The 22,186-nt window shown below is 38.5% G+C and overlaps 1 protein-coding gene across 2 annotated transcripts in view; it reads right to left on the minus strand.

The window, feature by feature from the left end:
* SCAF4 (SR-related CTD associated factor 4) overlaps positions 1 to 21,850 on the minus strand; it is a 61,511-nt gene extending 39,661 nt beyond the window's left edge. For both annotated transcript variants that reach the window (XM_081799264.1, XM_081799260.1), the window contains exon 1: positions 21,405 to 21,850. In XM_081799264.1, coding sequence (XP_081655390.1) covers positions 21,405 to 21,434 — 30 coding nt within the window. In that variant the 5' untranslated portion in view covers positions 21,435 to 21,850. The remainder of the gene's footprint in view (positions 1 to 21,404) is intronic.
* Positions 21,851 to 22,186: the final 336 nt, after the last annotated feature.

Here is a 22,186-nt window from a genome sequence, read left to right on the forward strand (position 1 = left end):
AAAAAAAAAGAAAAAACATTAAGAAATTTACAAAACCTGTAACTGAAAAAAACTAAAATTTTACTGAAGAACTCAAAAATAATTTGAATGCAAACATACCAGGGGTTTCTGGACCGAAAGTAGCAATAGTATGACTCAATATTTAATGCAAACCTCACTGAGATTTTGGAGAACTTCAAATAATTCTAAGGGTCATTTGGAGAAAGATTTATTAAATTAGGCAAGAAATTTAAAATGCTGGAATTCACTACTTCTTGATTTAGTCAGGAACAAAAATGGCACCATATTTAACACATCTCATGACAGTAAATCCAACAATCAGGTGCTCCCCATGAGATTTAACCACACATGCATACTTCTTCCAAAGTTTAAATCCAACCAAGACATAATGAAAGCCCATAGAGAGTTACAAAGATAAAATCCTGACATTAAGAAGCTTATATTTAGCTTCTTAAATTCTTCTCTTTTTTGTTTTTGTTTTGGTTAAAAAAAAAAAAAAAAAAAGATTTATTTGAGAGAGAGCACTCGTGTGTTCACAGGGTGGGTGAGGGGGGCCGAGGGAGACCAGCAGACTCCTGGCTGAGCGGGAAGCCCATGTGGGGGCTCCATCCCAGGACCCTGAGATCATGACCTGAGCCTAAACCAAGAGTCAGAAACTCAACCAACTGAGCCACCCAGGTGCCCGTTTGCATTTCGTTTAATCACGGGCACATACTCACCCTAGGACTTCTAAAAAGATAATTTGTGGGGTTTTTTTTTAAGTAGGCTCCACCCCCAACATGGAGCCTAATGCAGTGTGGCTTGAACTCACCACTCTGAGATCCAGACCTAGCTGAGATCAAGAGTCGGATGCTTAACCAACTGTGCCACCCAGGCACCCCTAAAAAGATACTGTGAAATAATTAAGTTTCGGGGCTTTATATGAATATTTCCATTTCTTTCCAAATAATGTTGATACTCCAAATATGTAATCTCTAAGACACAGATCTTTACTAGATCACGAAGAAGCTAACCTAAGTACAAAAGTCTTTTTTCATAGGGTAAACAGCCCTATTTGGCAACATATCCTAAAAATTCAGAGAATTTTCACAGCTTTTCACACAACTACAGACACAATGGGACTATAGATAACAGTAACAGTAATATTAGAAAAGGCATGGAACGCCAGAGATAATCAATACAAGAACCAGATACTCTGGTTTAAGCAGAGAAAGGTAGAATTCTTCCATAGGTAATATTAAGATTTAAAAAAAAAAGGGAGAAACACAGATACTAACAAAGGAATTTGTTTTTTAAAAATGTGATTCTCTAAAGAGCGTCATGATTCTTTATTATTTCTTTACCAATGTAATAAAAATTATCCTTGAGAATAAATGCTCATTAACAGAAAGCAATTAGAAAGGAGACAGTAATCTGAGATTATATAAACTGATGGGAAATGAAAAAATTTAAAATATTACAAATACAAATTCTAAAAATGTAAACACTGCATGAAATATATAGCATGCATTTAGAAGGATATATTACCATTTATGTTATAAAATTTATTAAGACTTGTTCTTAATTTATTAAGACTTACTTGTTCTATTTCCTTCTCTGTACCTTAATGTAGAGAAAGGGGATGCAAAAAAGTTTATACATGATCTTTAAGAATGAACAACAGTGAGAACTATTTCCCTGGTCATTAAAAGCTTAGAGAATCATATTTTCATGAAGCCTAAGCAAAAACTATTCATTTAATGTATCAAATAGCACTTCTTGATTACTTCAGCAGGAGGCAACCTGCCATATTAAAAAGCTCAGCCAACTGAGCACACAAAACAGACCAATGTATCATCGGATAAAATACTCCACAGTCTGTATTTAAATCACAACTTGTTAAAAAAATTAAAATACAGCCTATATCATATAGCAGTATAACCATTCATGCAAAATACCAGCAAGAGAACCCTCAAGTACTATTATCTAAGAGACAGTAAAAAGGGTATTAAACATTTCATGAAGAAAGGATCACTTGGGAAGAGAGGAGGGAATCAACATCTGAGGGCCTACGATGTATAAGGAAGAATTAAATCTAGTGGTATATAATTTTATTTAATCATATTAACAACTGGAGGGAGGTGGGAGGGGGATGGGTTAAATGGGTGATGGGTATTAAAGAGGGCACTTGTGATGAGCACTAGGTGTTATATGGAAGTGTGGAATCACTAAATTCTACACCTGAAACCCATTTTACCATATGTGTTAACTAGAATTTAAATAAAAACATGGGAGAAAAAAAATCATACTAACAACTTAACACAGATTCTCTTCCACCTGTTTGAGATGATACTCAAAAGGGTTACTTATATCTGTTTTGGATGATGCCCAGGGAATGGGCTTGAAACTATAATTTGTAGATTTTATAGTTCACAATTTTTTTTTTTAAGATTTTATTTATTTATTTGACAGAGAGAGTGAGCACAAGCAGGGGCACTGGCAGGCAGAGGGAGAGGGAGAAGCAGGCTCCCTGCAGATCAGGGAGCCTGACATGGGGCTCGATTCCAGGACCGTGGGACCTGAGGCAGCTGCTTAACCAACTGAGATACCCAGGCGCCCCTATAATAGGTTCACAGTGCCTAATAGCACATTCATATCCTTAATACAATGCTGCTTATGGATTAAATACATATGAGAACCATTAACTATGATGGGGAAATATCAAAATATCAAGCAGGCATCTGTGCCATATATATATATATATATATGTATAGTATTGACTCAGGGATAATGACTAAACATACTGAATTTAATTTGGGATGCCTACTGAAATTCAGGCAGACATGAGAAAATGGATCTTGAACACAGAAAAGGTCCAGGCTAGAAAAAAGAGTCAAAGCCATGAGTATGCGTGAGAAGAAATTTGTAGTAAGAAGAAAGCCAAGATCATATAACCGAGGGTATATAAAAAATGCCACTGTGGTATAGAGAAAGGGGTTGCACAAATGAATAATACGAGGACAAATACCAGAAATTAAAGGCATTTGGCATGGTCAAATGTGGTAAGAGGTGCAAACCAAACCTTGTTTGGTTTGACTATTAGGTGGCTGAACAGATACCAGCTTTTGAAAGTGATTTCAAAGTCCAACTGGTAAAGAAGTGGCAGGTGAGGAGGTAGAAATGCAGTTTTGGATCATTTTTCATTAATTTAACAAATTTCTGAGCGCTCAGGAAGTGTCAAGCTCAGTGACTGGTACATAGGGGAGGCAGAGCCGTGTTTCAGTGCTTTAGAGATGACGACCCTTAAAATACCTCTAACTTGCGAGCACTGCGATGTTTCTATCACATTTAAGTTTCTTTTTAGATGTTCTTTACTTTCCTTTACAAATGCCTTTCTTAAATCTTAAAGCTAAAAATCTGTATTTGATATAATTTATAAAGAAAAACAACACTATAGGCAGGCAGAGGAAGTTTCAAATCTGGAGGTTTAAAAAATCACCTTTTAAAAGCTCAATGAATGTTACTAATATTTTATTGACTTCTTCAAAGTACAAATTCATCAGTCCCTACCTTTCGCAAGGCAAAAAGGTTCCCAGATATCTAGATCAATACCTTCATTGGATATAGAGACCCAGAAATTATGCTGAAATTGATATATCTTACTGTAATTATGTGCACTGACACTACCTGTTTAAATAGAAACACTAATAGCCTTTGTGGTAGTTAGATATTATAATTCCATTTTACAGATGAGAACACTGAGGCATAAAAGCTTAAGAATCTGCTCAAATCATAAAGCTAATTAGGTGGTAAATTTAATCTGTGGTCCACCACTACCCAAAGCTCAAGTTCTTTCCAATAACTACCTAACAATAAAGAAATTATTTGATTAATACTATAATACATTATCCTGGAGGAATGAATAGCACACAGACATTAAAGACGATAGACTATAAAAAAAGTTTAATATATACACATATATGTATGCATGTAGATCCAAATAAGAAAGTATACCAATATGTAACTGTTATGGAGGGACTGAACCCAAAGATTTTTTAATAACAAAAAATAAGTGACATAGAAGTAGAGTGCTATGTCCAGCCAAGCAGTAAGTTAGAGGTAATATACTAAGTCCTTAACTGGATCTAGAGCAAAGCTGAAATTTAATAAGCTTAGATAAGAAAGAGTTAATTGACATGTTGGCTGAGGAATCTCTCAGAAGTATACAACCCTGTGGTGCTCTAAGACTCAGATTATAGTTCCCGAACTTTTAAAAACAATAAATTTCTGTTAAAGTAATGATAAGAAACAAGATCAATAATCAACTGTCTGGGAAATCCTGACTCCCTCACCTGCTAGCTATGAGTTGTTTCTTCATCTGTAAAATGAAAATAATAGTCCCTACTTATACTAAGGGAAGTTTAATACAAACAACACATATAAAAAGCACTTAATGCAGCACCTAGTACAGAGTAAGTACACAATAGACATTACCTATTACTACCACCACACATAATTTTGTTGAAAGGAGAAAGAATCCTGGAAATAATCCAGATAAGTGTTTTTCAAACTGTGGGCTGAGATACATTAGAATATAAAAATGAGCTTAATGGGTGTGATGGAACTTTTTTAGTAGAATAGAGTAAAAAAATAAAATAAACAGCACTGTACACAGCAAGGGTAAGTCCTGTTTGGTGAAATTTCTCAGTTTTGTGTGTGGGTATGTATGCAAAAACAGCTGTGTAAAATTATAAATCTTACTGTAGGGGTGACAGTCAAAGGCACTGACTCAGAGAAAAATTCTTTTGTTTTAGAAATGAGGGAAATAAAGCCCAAACTAACTGCTGTCAACTTTCAATAATGAGTAGATTCCTTAAGCCATTAACATATTTCTTATGAACAAACTGTGGGGAAAAAAGCACCATCGAGTCAGAAAAAAATTTCATATTTTTCAATCAAGTTTAGAATACATAGTACATATAGAGACGAAAGAGGGGTAAAGATAATTTGGGCTCTAGTTATTTCTGACCAACATCCAATCTCAGCCAACAAACCTCAAGGAAAAAAACCTATTGGCTTTATATAAAAGCGTGAGAACCATAAAATTTAATATAATTCCAACAAGCTCTACTAGTGAAAAAAAAAAATCAGATATTTGGGTATTCCGGAAAGAGTCAGAAAGACCTGGTTTTGATTCTGGGTCCAGCCATGTACACAATTCTGGACAAATCACATAATACTGTAGGATGCAGTGTCCTCAAATGTAAAAAAGACATGGTAGTTATCTACTTCAGAGGTTTCAATGAGAACTGAGTTAGTTTTTGCAGATGGAATGACTAGTGTATCACCTGCAAGTGCTCAATAAATATCACTAGAAGCAGCACTCTCCCTACTATTACAGCCTCTAGTCACAATTAGTGTAATCTGTCGATGAAAGCAAGTATGTCAAAGCAGTCAGAGAAACCCATGCAATTCTCATACAAAATAGCAGAACCAGCAGCAGGCCGAAAAAGGTACAAGACCCCCTTGGAAGGCATGAGTAGAAAAATATACTTGCCAGGAACAGATGTGTTTGGCTTTTTGCTCTGTCACTAGCTGAATGACTACAGAAAGTATAAATGTGAACACAGTCTTGCTATATGACATATAGAGAAGGCTGATACACAAAGGGATCATTCCTCACGATCCCTTATATCAATAAGGAATAGTTTCAAGAGAAGGTAAAGAATGAGAATATTTGGCCTGTGACACCTATTGCATTCATAGCTTGAGGTAGTCAAAGTTAACATGATAATCTGCTATTTACTAACAGTATAAACTTTGAGAAGTTTAGTTAACCTCTCTAAATTTCAAGGATCTTTTAAATATGAAAAGGATTAACAGTATACATTTCATCAGGCTATTAGGATTAAATGAGGTAATACACATAAATCTCAGCCTAGTACCTGACATCTAAGTGACTCACTAAATAAAGCTATACAACGCCCTGAGAATCTTTACACACACATTGAGCTTAATTTTTTGTTATGCCTTACCATAATAATCTTTTTTGTATTACATCTACTTTTCAAACACTGCATTTAGAGAAATCTTCTCTACAGTGAGTGACAATACCATAGTATCAAAAACCCTTAAAGCCGTATAGCACCTTTGTACCTAATCTGGTACTTAAACCAAATTTACAACTACTTTTATATCTACAGCTTCTGCCAAATGACATAAGGCTTAATAACTCATAACTAATCAGCTCCAATGGTCACAGAGGCCTCCTGTGTACTAACCCCCAATCTCCCTTCTGATACCTTCTCTCCTGTTCCAATTCTGAATAGTGATCTCTCCTACACAATAAAATATTTAAAGATAACTAAACATGTTTCCCACTCAACTATCTTCTTCAACTATTAGTGAAATGGTATTTCTACATCTACCCTGGCTATTCCTTTTAAGTATGATATCCCCAAATGGACATCGTCCAGATGTATTACTGTGTTAATGGAATCTAGTGAATTGGTTTTTTTTTTAATGTTTCCTATTTCTGCAATAACACATTACCACAAACTTAGCTTAAAAACAACACAAACTTATCTTACAGTTTTGGAGGTCAGAATCTCGCTAGTCTGAATTCAAGGTGCCGGCAGGGCTCTTATATTCCTTCTGGAGGCGCTAGGGCAGAATACATTCCTTGGCTTTTCCAGCTTCTACAGGGTGCCTACATTCCTTTGGCTCTTGGTCTGTCTCTTCCTCCATCTTCAAAGCCAACAGGGTAGCATCTTCTCCTCCCTTACCTTTGTGCTTCTGCTGTCACATCACTTTCTGACTCTCCTCCCTCTTTCGTTTAAGGACCCTTGGGATTACACTGTGCTTATCTAGATAATTCAGGATAATTAACCCCTTCCAAGATCTTTAATCCAATCAGATCTGCAAAGTAAGGCAACATATAATAAGTTCTAGGAGTCTGAAGTGGATAGGGAAGAACTTTTCTTTCCTTCTTTCTTTAAAAGATTTATTTATTTGAGAGAGAGAAAGAGTGCGTGTGGGCAGGAATGGGCAGAGGAAGAGGGAGAGAGAAACTTTAGTAGACTTCGCTGAGCTCGGAGCCCAAACACAGGGCTCCATCTCACAACCCTGAGATCATGACCTGAGCCGAAACCAAGGGTTGGGCGCTTAACCTACTGTGCCACCCAGGGTCCCTGGAACATTATTTAAAAAACAAAACAAAAACAAAACAGTGCTTAATTCATTGTTAACTCACACCTATAATGAACCAAAATCCTCAAACTGTTTTCAATGGAATCTCTATCAAAACTAGATCTTCATGTTGACTTTATGTTGTTTTCTGACAGTCCTTTCAATCTACTTAGGTCATCTGGAAATAATTTTCTGCTACTTGATGTAGCAGCTACTCTGATCAGCTTATAAATTTCATGAACTTTCATGAATGTGCTTTATATGCCTTCTTCCAACTCAATGGTCTTTTAAAAATTAGTAAGAACAGGACCTACTTGTGGGATGACCTGGATATTCCTTGGACACTGCCTGTCAGCTCAAATTCACTTAATACTCTCATCCTGCCTATATTTTTCTAACTTATTCATGATGAAATGACAAATATCTTTCTGAAATATTTGGTTTATAGTCCTTACTAGATAAAACACTTCACAAAAGAAAAAAGTTTAATTTGGTCTGCTATGGAGTTGTTAATGAATCTGTTCTGGCTCCTAGATTAGAAATTTCTAGAAGTTCATAAAACAAACAAACAGAACCAGCAAAGATAAAAGTTATTAGCATTGAGTCTTCGATTTCTGGAATGTGCCATTTCCTATTCTTTGAAATAGGAAAAGCAGTGAAAAGAATTAGAAGACCATATTAGTCTAAATAATTCTTCTAACCCCTACCTAATCCCTCAATGTTTCCTTTAGGAATCTTTCAATGGAATACTTACCTCTACCTTTTTCCCCCCTAAACTTTAAAAAATGTTTTCCTGAATTTATTTTATAACGAATTATACTGATTATATACGCAGTACTCCTTCCTTGCTATTACTACCTCCAAGATGACAAATTCTGCCTTAAGCTGGTGTTATTAATACATATTTACAAACTTAAAAGAAAAGATATGAATGCTTCCAAAAGGAAATATGTACATTGACAATGACATGCTGGTACTCAAATATCCCTACTGACAGATGCAGATATCAGAGCAATTAATTCTAGTCTTTTTTCCTGTTTCATTCATTTGACTCAATATATCAGACACATGGGTTTCAACCAAATCAAGGAGTTAAATCCAACATAACTTTAATGTTTATTAACATATAAACACTTTATAAAAGTACACATTGCATTTCTTAACAAAAGGAAACAATTAGGGGAAAAAATTAAGATCATTTTTTCTGCAAAGATGCTTTTGTCCATCTAATTACAGCCTGAAGACAACTCTATAAAATATTGCTAGAACAATTAGGGAAGGGATAGTTAACAGCTCCTTTTACATGGCATTTCACTTTATGCCTTAAATACACTTTACCAAAGGTTTGTTCAAACTAATACTTTCTTAATACTGGGCAATTTGACATAATGGGGGATGGGCTGGGAGGTACAGACAATTGCAAACAAATCACATGAACAATGCCATTCTACCAACTCTGCCGTTTTACCTGAAAGTAGAACATGTACAAACAGTAAGAGACAGTAAAATTGAAAAATATGTACAGAAAAGTAACTCAATTAACAAAGGAAACCCCAATAGCCAATTAACAGAAAAAAAAGTTCATCCTTACCAATAATCAAAGAAGTACAAACTAAAACGAGATACAATTCTTCAATTGTCTAACCTGCACGAATGTAGATTAGCATCAAGCAAAGAGAGCCCTCTGCTGATGAGACCTAATTGGGGAGTTTTAATTTCAGAAGGAAATTTAAAGCTATATATCAAGAACTAAAAACAAACAAACAAAATAAAAACAACTTATCTTTTAAGCCAACAATTCCACTTCTAGAAGTTTATCTAAAACAATAATCGTATGTGCTCAAATCTTCCATGACTATTTTAAAATTAGAAAATAATTTCTTGTTATTAAAAAGATCTGGTAGCCATATAAAAATTTCCAAACACAAGTGGAAGGGGAAAAAGACTAAAACACTATAAAATGTTAATGCTCTTCAGTGGGATGGTATTTTCTTTTATTTCCTAATTTAATTTTACATAACTTGCACTAATTTTAAAAGGAAAAAAATTAAAATCCATTGATTTTAAAAATCAAAAACTTTGTGTCTGAGACAAAAATGCATTTCTCAACTTTTGATTATAAATATAATAAAATAAATATAATAAATACACAGAACCATCATTATCAGATATATCTTATTCATGGATTAAACCTTGTCTTTGAAGTTAACAGTTACCAAAATTTTTCAAAATTATTAAACATATTTTTTAAAATAAACTTAAAATTTTGCCCCTTTAAATCCTTATAATAACTGATGCCCTTGTGGATATAAAACCCAAATTTGAGAAATCACTATCTTTGTATTTTGCTGACCTCTGCACATTAAAGAATCCCTTTAATTACTGACATACTTGACTGCCAAGCAAATTCTGACTTCCACAGAGTCAAAAGTCCTTTGAAACCCACATGTTTAATTTTCAAAACTTGCTTAGACGAAGGTCTAAAGAGACAAGACAGTCTGGCATTAATATGAAATATTCCTAAGATGGAGCAAATGTACAAGGCCTTTTAAAACAAAGAGTGAGGAAAAAGAAACCATTGTCTCCCTGCTCCTACTGAGCAGTCTTTCATTTGACTTAAACACTAGAAAATAGTTCCATTTATTTCTCCACAAAATTCACTTTTCAGATTTCTAAAGATCCCTAACCAGATATTTTTACAACACAGCTGCACAGAATATTCTCAAGTTAAAAAAAAAATTTCATACTTTTCCTACATTGCTTTACCTTACTACATCCTCCTACAAACTCTCCAACTTTTCTCCTAGTTCCAGAATTTGGAGTAATGCTTTACAAAATACACATCTATAAGTGCAAATAAAAAACATTAATATTAAATACGAAATTACTTTTGAGTTAACTACTTATATTTCTATGTACATTAAGAAAACAGAATATGGCAGGGGCGTCTGGGTGGTACAGTTGGTTGAGCGCCCAACTCTTGGTTTTGGCTCGGGGCGTGATCTCAGGGTCTTGAGTCTGCTCTGCACTCAGCGGGGAGTCCACCTGGAACTCTGTCTCCCTCTCCCTTTGCCCCTCCCGCCAGTGCTCTGGAGTTCTCTAAAATAAATAAATAAACCTTAAAAAAAAAAAAAAGGAAAGAAAGAAAACAGAATATGGCAAACAACAGTTTAAACATCATCTGCATTATTCCCACTTCTTAATTATATCATCAAGCCCTATTTGTCACCATTTGCTGCTGGCAGAACTAATTTTCTAAGCAGTTAATTTCTCACAACTTACTCTGTAAACTATGTCCTTAACTTATTCTTCACTTAAAACTAACTCTCCTATCATTTCCAAGAATCTACCCTTTACCCAAAAATTTTTTTAAAAATAATCTGTACACCCAAGCTGGGGCTCAAACTCACAACTCCAGGATCCAGAGTCCCATGCTCTACTCACCCAGCCAACCAGGCGCCCCTCACTCAAAACTTTTCACTTTAGAACCAAGGCTGCCTCGGGAGCCTGGGTGGCTCAGTTGGTTAAGCGACTGCCTTCGGCTCAGGTCATGATCCCGGAGTCCTGGGATCGAGTCCCGCATCGGGCTCCCGGCTCGGCGGGGAGCCTGCTTCTCCCTCTGACCCTATCCCCTCTCATGCTGTTTCTCTCTCTCTGTCAAATAAATAAAAATAAACAAAATCTTTAAAAAAAAAAAAAAAAAAGAACCAAGCCTGCCTCTCTTTAGCAGGGCTTTTAACCCATTCAGTTCCAGCTTAGGACAACGATTTTTCTATTCCTTAGCTACATTTTGGTTCACTGAATTGCAATCAATCCTCCACTTCTTTCTTTTCACTTGATCAAGAAATAGGCAGGTGATTTTAAGAAATGGCAAATATTTTATCTGTGCCATTGCTCTACCAGCAGATTCCAGATTGCAAAATTACTTTTACTGTGCCTCACTAGTGAACTTTACATCCCCCAAAATTGGCTACAAAACATTTTTGTGAAGGGCGTCTGCCTTCAGCTTGGGTCATGATCCCGGGATCCTAGGATGGAGCCCTGCATTGTGCTCCTTGCTCAGTAGGGAGCCTGCTTCTCCTTCTCCCTCTGCCCCTGCCTGTGCTCTCTAATACATAAAATCTTAAAAAAAAAAAAAAAAAATTGTGAATTAAATATTTCCTCCTAGAAGAAATATTTCAATAGAAGAAATAAAAATTAGGGGCGCCTGGGTGGCTCAGTCGTTAAGTGTCTGCCTTCGGCTCAGGTCATGATCCCAGGATCCTGGGATCGAGCTCCGCATCAGGCTCCCTGCTCAGTGGGAAGCATGCTTCTCCCTCTCCCACTCCCCCTGCTTGTGTTCCCTCTTGCTATGTCTCTGTCAAATAAATAAATAAAATCTTAAAAAAAAAAAGAAAAAAGAAAAATCAGTTCCTGGATATAAAATCATTTGATTAGAAGAAAAAAGAAAAATTATCCCATACTTAATGTATCTCATTTATAACCAGTTATTTCCACAAAGTTGTCATGAATGGATTTATGTGCAAGTATGGGACTAAAATTGAAAATGTTAGCATTTATTAAATCCTCAATCAATTTAAAATTTTAATTGTGAATATAAATTAGTGAAAGAAATATAAAGGCCTAAAAGTGCATTTAAGTTTTAAATATGGATTATCTATGCATGACTTAAAAACTTACCAAACTTCATTATTCTTAAACTTCTACAAATCCTTCCAAAAGTATACATTTTGGTGCACTTGCAACCATGCTTCAGATGTACAAAAGTTGTTAGTGAGCCCTCTCCTCTCATAAACACTCCAGCAGACAAAGATCCACTGCTCAAAAACCTTCAGCACAACTGTGTGGGGCTATGGACTGGGCTCAGATGGGTACTCAGAGTACTCAGTCAAATCTCCGAACTGCCATTTCTACACGGTGTGACCTTGGTCAATTCACACCACCTCTTCGGTTTCCTTACCTTTAAAATGAAAAGAATGGAAAGACACACCTATATAAAACTCTTAGCCCATTAGCTGCATCTGGCTGGTGGGTTAAGGAGCAAATGCAGGATTCCTTTCCTGTCCTTCCCCTGAACTGTCCCCATTGGATTACTTAAAATAGCATGTAAAAACTAAAGATACCCTATAAAACAAACTTACGATTCAGGATCAACAAAATAATTTACAGTGCCTCTCGGTAGCTACTAGATACTGTTTTCAATGGAAAGAAAATCAGATTAAGCAACAAAACAATGGAAATGATGTGCTAAAAACTAACGTTTTCCTAGTTTTTAAACAGGTTTGAGATATAATTCATATACCATAAAGCTCACCCCTTTAAAGTATACAATTCAGTGTGTTTTTGTTTTTGTTTTTGTTTTTTTATTATATTTAGAGTTGGGCAGCCATCAGCACTATTTTGTTTTAGAATACTTTAATCCCCTCCAAAAAATTCCATGCCCATTCCTCCCTGCCACCAACCAATAATCTACTCTCTATGGATTTGCCTATTTTTGACATTAAACAATAATTAAAGCCTTTATAAAGATTTGAACATATCTCCAATGAACCCCAAACCTGGCTGTCCTTTCCAAAGGGATTTATTATTCAGCATCTCTTAATTAAGGTGAACGAGGTGATATATGGCCATTAAAGTCTAAAGAATATTTTATGTTTCCTAAAGGCTTAAAAGGCATATTACTGTAAATTTCCATATTATAGGTTTCTTTTCAGCAGGGTATAATTCTACTTCAGCTAAAACTCAGCTCTGACAAAGTCAAAAGGGGGAAAAAGTAGAATAATCATGATAAAATGCATAAAGATATATAATAAATATTGCAGAAGGAGATTTACAGACTATATATAGAGTTGGTCAACTACTGCTCTCTAAGGTAACAGTGGGACAATGGGAGAAGCAAATACAGGTCAGGCAATCAGTGGGTAAATAGTCTCTAAAGACTCTAAATACAATTAATAAAACTGACATCCTTTTAGCATCACTAAGCACTGGCAATTCTAAATAATATCAGGTATAAAATATTCCTTCCCCTAAAATATGTTGTTGACTGAGATGCTTAAGTTTTAATCTATTGCTGTGGTGACTTAAGTTTTAACAATATATAAGCATCAAATCTATACACTTTTACTACATATCCTCTATTAAGCCATCTATTCTAAGTGGAAATTCATTAGGAAATCCTCCAGTTATGTGGTGAGTGCCCAAAATATGCAGATTCGCCATACCTGTTCATCTGGAGAGTCACTACAAAGAGATTTAGGATAGCCTGCACTTAGGCTGTTTCTTTCTCCAATCCTGTGGTTCCAATATACGTGTGTGTAGGTGTTTAAAGAGTACATTCAAAATACGATAGCTGAGTGCAATTCTTCTTTCTGAAATCTATTTTTCTGGTATAAATATTTACAAACAGCCAGAATCAGCCCTGAGCAACGGTATAGTGGAACACAGAGCTTGAAGATCCATGAATAAAAATCATGGAGAATGCCATTACTACTCTACAAAATGTAAGGAAGTAGACATTTACACATAATTTAAAGAATGTTTAACTAATAGAAATCTATACTGAATTTTTCGGTGGAAACATTTCAGTGAATTTTTTTTTTTTTTAGTGAGGAGACATTTGAAAGTCACTACAATCAATGTGGAAAGACATTCTAGATTTTTAGATTTATTGTGAAGTGGTTTTTTCCTAAATTTCTAACCAAAGGTTAACTTATATTTAAGGCTCCCTAACTAGTGTATGTCTGTTGCTTTATATACAGCTTTTCATAATTAAAACTAATAAAAAGTGTTCTTTAATCAATTATGGGTGAAGACTGATCAAGCGGGCTATAACTGTCTACGGAACACAAATGTGTGAAGATCATCTTGACAATCACTGACAAATATGCAGAAGGTAAGGCTTGAAAAGAAACTGGAATATCATAGTAAGTCAATATGACAGACCAGTATGTAGGTAAGCTTTTCAAAAAAAGTATCAATGCAATTTAAAAATATTAACTTTTTTCCACTGTTGTATATATATATTTGCAACCAGCATAAAGTTCAGGTTTCTTTCTTGGCCATTCTCATGATTATTTCTGGAATTAATTTTGTTGTAGCAGAGGGATGTATTAAAAAGAAAAATTGTGCTCTGGATGTCAAATATGCAAGGTGTGCCACTGCTCTACAGTCTCTTCCAACTAGGATTACTGACCCACATAGGTTTATACCAAAATCACCAATTATCCAAACACAAATTATAACTTTCAGAAGAACTTGGATGGCCCTCTACTTTTCACTGAGCCCTGCCGTCTCCCCCACTACCCACCCCGTGACTCCATCACAACTTTAGCTTCTAATTCTTAACTTCACTCCAGAGTTACATTGGATTTCTTGCAAATTCACTACTAATCAGTACAATGTGCTTCATTGGAATATCAAAATTTCTATATTTATGCCTTCACAAGGACCAATAAAGAGCTCTAGCTATAAAGCAATGAAATGTAATCAATAAACCATGCAAATACTTAACAGGACGAAGGTGACCAGGGTATAACAAATTATAATACTGTTTGTGAAATCTTAATAGTTCTCAAAAAAAACAAGAAACAAAAAATCGTGATAGTACACTGCTAATCACACATAATATTAACAGAGAAATGCAGACACATCTCTTCAAGTCTAAGCTTTCAACAGATCTTTTCAAGGCCTAGTCCTAAGGCAAGCTGAACTACTACCAAACTCTACTTTTTCCTGTTCCATAGAAAGAGTATTAATCAACTAATGTTACCAAAAATTTGAATAATGGGCAAACTGCTTATTCTACATAGCTGATAACGTCGTGTAGCTTGTTTTTAGCTCATCATTAAAGATGTATGCCGTTGCTCTGAAGTATGCTTAAAAAAAAAAATCTGGCATATTATCTCAACAAATGTTATGAACAATACTAAGGGTCCATCATTTATGTAAGAACTTTTTTCCTACCATGTTACCAAAACATATTTTAAAACAAGACTTCAATGTGTGCAGATATCTACACAAGTTACCTGGAATGCTGAAGTAATTATATTCACTTGGGTTCCATGGCAGAGAACCTACAATTTATATCTGGCAAAAGAAACACCCTGCCCCAATACCAACTACCATTTGTCAACTTTCTGCCAGGTAGTTTTATGTCCTGAACCCTGTTTCACAAGATTTATAAGCCAACTTTTCCATTATTCCAATTTTTCTCTGAATTAGCTCCTTATCATGTGTCCATGTAATTTTTTCTGAAACAAAATACTAAATGAAATGCGAGAATTCTAGGGTAGAGGATATTTTCAACAAGAACATCAGTGATAAATGCTGCAACAGAAAGCTCTGAAGAGCCAGCATTATTACATTCACCATAAGGCCAGACCTCTACTGTTGTTGGAGATAAGCAATTCTCTGAGAGTCGAGAAAGAGCAGAGGAATACCATGATAACTTTTAGTATCTAAAACTCCTGTGGTAACAGCATAACATGGTCAAATGAGGCAAGAAAAAAACCTTCAATTTTACTTCAACTGTGGCCTGGTCCTCTACATCTCTTTCACACAGTTAAGAATCTTGTGTCAACTCTTTGTCCACTGCTTTAGATAGACTTGGAAGGAAATGATCAAGAACAACTAAAGACGAACATTAACAGGTTTAGAAAAAAATACTTAAAGTATCTTCATCATCTGATTTAAATTCTGGAAGATAACCATACCTAGTAATCAAGAGGTAAAACATACAATAGTCCATACACAAAAATTTCCAGTGGGAAAAGAAAGGGGTGGCAAGTTCCCCGCTGATAGGTGGAACACAACTCTTCCTTCAGGATAATATGGTGGTTCAAGACTGACAGCCCAGTGGTAAGTGTACCAACATAAATTCATACATAAAATATTCATAAAGCTTAATCTGAGTTTAAAAATAAAAATAAATGTTAAAGTTCTTGTATTTGCTTCCTGTACTTCAACATAACATTGTATGTACACCACCTCAGTATCTCAGCGCTGTAGTTCTCTAAAAATAATCTGAGGATCCCTGGGAGTCTGAGTTCCTTTCAGTGGTCTGTGAGGTAAAAATTGTTTTCATTTTAATACTAAAACATTTCTTGCCCCTTTCATTCATTTTCTCACAAGTGTACAGCAAAGTTTTCCAGAGGCTACCTGATGTGTCTAATTACAAGAGATTGAATAAAGAAGTAGATATGAGAATCCAGGTTTACAAACCAAAGTTTAAATGAGATTTGCAAAAATGTAAAACAATGTCACTCTTCTCACTTTTGGGGGGGAAACATTTTTCATTTAAAATGTTATTTATGTTAAAATATAATGGATTTGTTATTTTCAGTAAATGTATTTCTCAGATTAAATTTCTAAGATGATAAATATCCCAAAGACATATTATATATATATGGTATCATCCACAGATACAAAAGCTCTCTGTAGTCCTTAACCTTTAAGAGTTAAAGGAGTCAAGGGGCGCCTGGGTGGCTCAGTCGTTAAGCGTCTGCCTTCGGCTCAGGTCATGATCCCAGGGTCCTGGGATCGAGCCCTGCATCGCGCTCCCTGCTCAGCGGAGAGCCTGCTTCTCCCTCTCCCACTCCCCCTGCTTGTGTTCCCTCTCTCGCTGTGTCTCTCTCTGTCAAATAAATAAATAAAATCTTTAAAAAAAAAAAAAAAAAGAGTTAAAGGAGTCAAAATCCAAAGTTTGAGAACAGCTGCCCCAGAGAGACTCTTATACAATGGAGATATGTTTGAGAAAGTTCATGCAGTGTTTGTCAGCAATAACTGAGAAGCAACTTAAATGTTCATCAACTGGGGAACCAGATAAGTAAAATATGGTTTATTCAAATGATGGCATACTACCCAGCATTAGAATGAAATCTTAACATTAACAACGTTTGAGAAAAAAAAACCCACGAGTATATATACCACTTATGCATATCAAAATACAGATTATATACTGCTTATGTACCACAGAGATTGATACTAAATGCATTTTGATTGCCTCTGTGGGAGGAAAGGACTTTAACTTGTAATACTTTAAGCTTAAATTAAAAACACTTATAATAGTAACAACTGTCCATTCTTGTTATATCTTCTCTGCACTTTCTTATACTTTGTCTTTTTTTAAAAAAAGATTTTATTTTAGAGAGAGCAAGTAAGTACAGGTGTCCTGCGCTCATGCGGGGAGGGGCAGAGGGAAAGGGAGAATTTCAAGCAGACTCCATGTTGAGCTCTGAGCCCAACCTGCTTGATCTCAGGACTGAGCCAAAATCGAGTCTGACGCTTAACCGACTGAGCCACCCAGCTGCCCCTAATTAAAAGTCTTAAAATCATAAATGCTGCTCCCCTCCAAAAAGTGTGGGAAGATACAACCTGTTGGGATTAGAAAAGATTGGTTAAAGGCTAAAAATGAAATCAATGGATTAACCAATCTATAACTTTCATTCATTCAACAAACTTACAAAATACCAAACTCTTCACATTAAGGAATACATAAACATAGCAGAAAACAAGTATTGGCTATAATTAGTCACTCATTTTTTTCACTCATCTTTTTACAACACTTAACAAAGCGTCTCACCATAAAACTCCTGTTTAAAGGGTGTCTTTAATAACTTCATTCTTTTTATCTTCCTTCCTGTATCAGAGATACTGACCTCTTTTACCTGTGCTGATCTGTACCCTTCCTTTTAGCCACAATTGTGTTCCAAGCAAGCCCTTTTATTTTTAAACTGTGCTTCTCTACACTTCCCCTCCCCCAACACGCTCAAACTTCTACTCCTGAGACCAGGGCTTCAACATCACTTATTAAGGCTAAGATCACATACATGCTATACAAACATACAAATGGCCTACCACTAGTGCCTCCTACCCTGTTAACTGCTCTTCTTTCCCTTCATTCTTGAGGCAACTTTGTCCTTAAATCCCTCACAACCAAACTTCTAAAAAAGACTACATTTGTGACCTTTATTTCCTTATCTCCTTCATCACCACTCAGCCTTAAACTTCAGATCCCATTACTCTCAAATTTTAGTAGTTTTCTTAAGTCTTAACCTGTAACTGTATTATACAAAATATTATCTTTAGGCAGCAATTAAGATGGGGAGATGTGCATTCAAATCCCAGCGCTACCATTAGCTAACAGTATGCCCCTGGGCAAGTTATTTAACTTCTTTGAAAATCAGTTTCCTCATCTATAAATGGATGTCTGTGCAAGGTTGTGGGAATATCAGACATGTATTTATAAAATGCCTGATACGCCATAGATGCTTATTAAATATTAATTCCTTTTCTCCCCCCCTCAATTTTCTCCAGGGCACATCTGAGAGTGACTCCCATATGTCTTCCTCTATTTCTTGGTTGCTTCCAAGTTTGAGTCCTACATGCCCAACTGCTTGCCAAAAATTTCCACGTGACTTTTCCACTCAATCTCAACCTGTTAAAAAACCAAACATATTTCCTCTTCCACTAACTATGCTTATGCTAACTGCCTGACTTGTGCGAGCAGCATCACCACTTTCCCAGCACCTAGAATGTGGGGGCAAAAGGAGCTTATTGGCCTTTCAGATGGCAGGTCCACGGATCCCTCCTCTCCCTACCACTATAGACAGGCCAAGTTCAGATTTTACTCAATTCTACCTCAGTCCTCAAAATGCCAATCTTCCTCAAATCTCTGCCTTCTACAATATATATAAATCAAGCAGTTTTCTTGATTATATCACCCCACTACTTAAAGCCTTCAGTTTATCCAGAGCCTAAAAGTGGAATTTAAACACATTAGACAGACATGAAACTTGTCAGGCCCCAAATTACTTAACCATCTTTACTTTCCAGTAGCCTTTGGAATCAAACTACTGTTCACTCCTCAGCACTGTTGCCCTTCAATCACTGCTTTCTACACCTTCTGAAATCCTAAAACTGACTCCACCTTCTCTTCCCAAGTCTTCACTGATCCCCCATAGCCATCCCAGGGTATTTTTTAAGAGCCCCAAAGGAAGTTGTTCTCTCACATGTTGAAGTTATTTGCCTAAGTCTTGTGTCCTCTATTAGATCAGGCTCCTAGGGGACAGAGATCCTTGGTAGTACCACAGTATTCAGGACACAGCTTTGTAGCTGAGCACACATTTAAAAGTTTATAAAATTAAAGTAAGACTTGGGAGATTTGAGGTTACAAGAAACTAATCAATAACATTTCATGAATGGGGAGTTATAACCGAGAAGGACTACAAATCAAACAACACAAGAAGATGAATTTTAAAGTCAGACTAATTTCTCCAGAAGAAAGTTTCTTCAGAAATCAGAACTGGCAACACACACCTAACATAATGTAATTTGCAGTTCATAAAGAGTAGGAATGGAAATAAAAATTTGAGCAGAAAGGTGAATAATGACAGGAAAACTCTCATTTTGTACATTTTAAAAAGGTTAAAATACCATTTCCCGTTTTTGAGAAATCAGTATCCTACCTTATTTTTGTTTTTCAAAGTAAAAACTCCTGATCACACTTTTCCAGAACATAAGATATTTTGCTTAATGTGCTTACTGTCAACTTCCACACTGCTTAACTCAGAATTAAATACTTCTGATCTTAAGAATACTCTAAAAATCCCCTTCTTCATTAAAAGTTGACATTAAAAAGAGTCAATAAGGTTTTACCTTGGGAAAGAAATGTACTTAAAATTTTTAAAAACTGTTGTACCATTTGTAAAATTCTCATGCATTCAACACGTATTGGCCTCCTATGGTGAGAGGAGGAGGAAAGAACAGAAACTCCCTGCCCTCATGGAGCCAACACTCCAAGTAAACTTCGCCTTCAAGAAACCAAGTCAACTTCCAGACGTGAAATCTTTGGAGCAATATCAGAAATTCTCTAGCCATCAAATATTAGGAAATGTTATTTCGTTATTTTGAAAATCATCACACTGTCCAACACCGTTGCTACTCCAGTTAAGACATTTTATGCACCCATCGGTTAAAGACAAATCATTTCTAGGATAATCTGTAAGGCAATAAAAGATCCTAACTGCCGTGTTACTGGAAGATCCCATATTACGGGACTGCAAATCTAAAGGAAAGTTATCGCACGTTAATTCTGTTACAAGTGAAATTACAAAACCTTACTGTGAGATGCAAGTTTTTAACGCCGTATCAAGACATCTAGAGCTACAGCACTACATCTCACTTTTTCAATGTTGGGTTTATCTTCAGTGTTTTGGAAAAGGAAAATAATCCAACTCAACATATGACAAGTTTCCATTCTGTAACTGTATTTTAAATCACCAATGGTCAAGTCCCCTCTCCCCAAATCGATTCTGATGAAGAGGACGTGTGGACTCTACGCTCCAAAAACAGCACCTGGAATCAGACTTGAGATAAAACTATAGAGCTTTAAGGCGGCAGGCAGCTTTGTTCCCGGTTTTGGGAGGTTTTCACATGTAAATGTTCCCCTAGAAGGGAGCCGCGGATTAACTACCGCGGGAGGAGTGCGAGGGTGGGGGACTGGAGGCCAAAGCCGGCTTTCTACCGGACTGAGGCGGAGCAAGTACTCCTCTCCCATTCAACTTTTTAGGTGTCACGTTGGGGCCACCGAGCCCATTAAGAGGATTGTGTTCATGACTGGAAATGATAAGGAGCCACCCCTCTTCATTTGGGAACCCCATTTCCCAAGTATGTGAATCCCGGGAGAAGGGGATGAACACCCTCTCCAACTCCTCCCCGACCCGGGATCAGAGTCCAGCCGCTGCCGCGCCGCGGCCTGAGCAACAGGAGAGCCGAGGCCGCCGCTCCGCCAGCCCAGCGACCGGCAGATGCTCCCGCTCCCCCGCCCCCAACCCCACACGCCCGCCCGCGCTTCTTTCTTAGCCCCTTGCGGGCTCCCGGCACTGCGAAGCCAGTAACGGGGCTGGGAGCAGAGAGCGAGAGCGCCCGGACCTGAAAGAGGGCGAAGTTAGAGGCACCGGCGCAGACGCGGGCTGGGGGAGGCCGGAAGGGGGCGAGGGGGGCAGCCCGAGGTCGCCGCCCGGGGGTGGGCGATGGGGGAGGGGTGTGGGGTCGGTTCCCGTGGCCGCCGCGACCTCTCCCGGACCACAGGCCGCTCCGCGCAGGCCCCGCCGCCCCGGAACCCGGGCAGGAAGCGTCCCCACCCCGACCAAAGCTTTAAACCTCCGGCGGCGGGAGAAACGGAGCCCCGGCTCCCGCGGCAGGCCCGGCACCCCCTAGCCCCGAGCACTCCTCACCTCCTGGTTGAAGGCGTTGACGGCGTCCATGTTCGCGCTGCGGCGGCGGCTGCTCCGGGCCCGCCGGTCACATAGACCTCGCGCCGCGGCGGAGCGGGGCCGGGGAACCGGCCGGGCCTGAGGGGCGGGGGGGGAAGCGACGAGCGGTGGAGCCAGAGGCCGGGCAGGAAGAGGCTGAGGCCGAGGCGGCGGGGCGGGCGGCAGAGGCGGAGGGTGGCGGGCCCCCTCTCAGTCCTGTTCGGAGGATGAGGAAAAGGAGGCGGCGGCGGCGCTGGGCTCCAACATGTCCGTTTGCTGGTGGCGGCTGCGCTCTGCGTCTCGCTGACACGGCCCCCCGCGCCCTCACGCACTGGCCCACACTGGCCCGACCGGCGAGCGGGCGGGCCTCTCTCTCCCTCTCGCCAGCGGGATGGCGGCAGCGGCCCGAGTCCACGCCGCGCGGAGCACCCTGGGACGGCTCGGGCCTCCCAGCGCTTCCTGTGCCCGGCTCCCGCCCCGCCCCGCCCCGCCCCGCCCAGCCTCGGGCGCGCTGGCCCCGCCCCCGTCCCGCCCCTGTCCCGCGCGCCGCGCGCCCGGTTGCTGGCGCGTGACGCCGGGACGCCGGGCGCTTTCCCGCCGGCGGTGGCGGCGGGCCCGGGGGATTGCCTGGCACTGAGGCTGGGCCCCGGCGAGGGCGCCGGAGAGCGCGGCACCCCGAAGTCGGGAGGCTGGCACTGAGAGGGCCCGCGCACACGCGCGCCCCTGCCCGACGCGGAGTTCCCCCGTGCATTTTCGTGCCATTC

This window comes from Leptonychotes weddellii, chromosome 1 (genome assembly GCF_054177405.1).
Source record: "Leptonychotes weddellii isolate Sample4059 chromosome 1, ASM5417740v2, whole genome shotgun sequence".
In the NCBI taxonomy this organism is placed as follows: domain Eukaryota; kingdom Metazoa; phylum Chordata; class Mammalia; order Carnivora; family Phocidae; genus Leptonychotes; species Leptonychotes weddellii.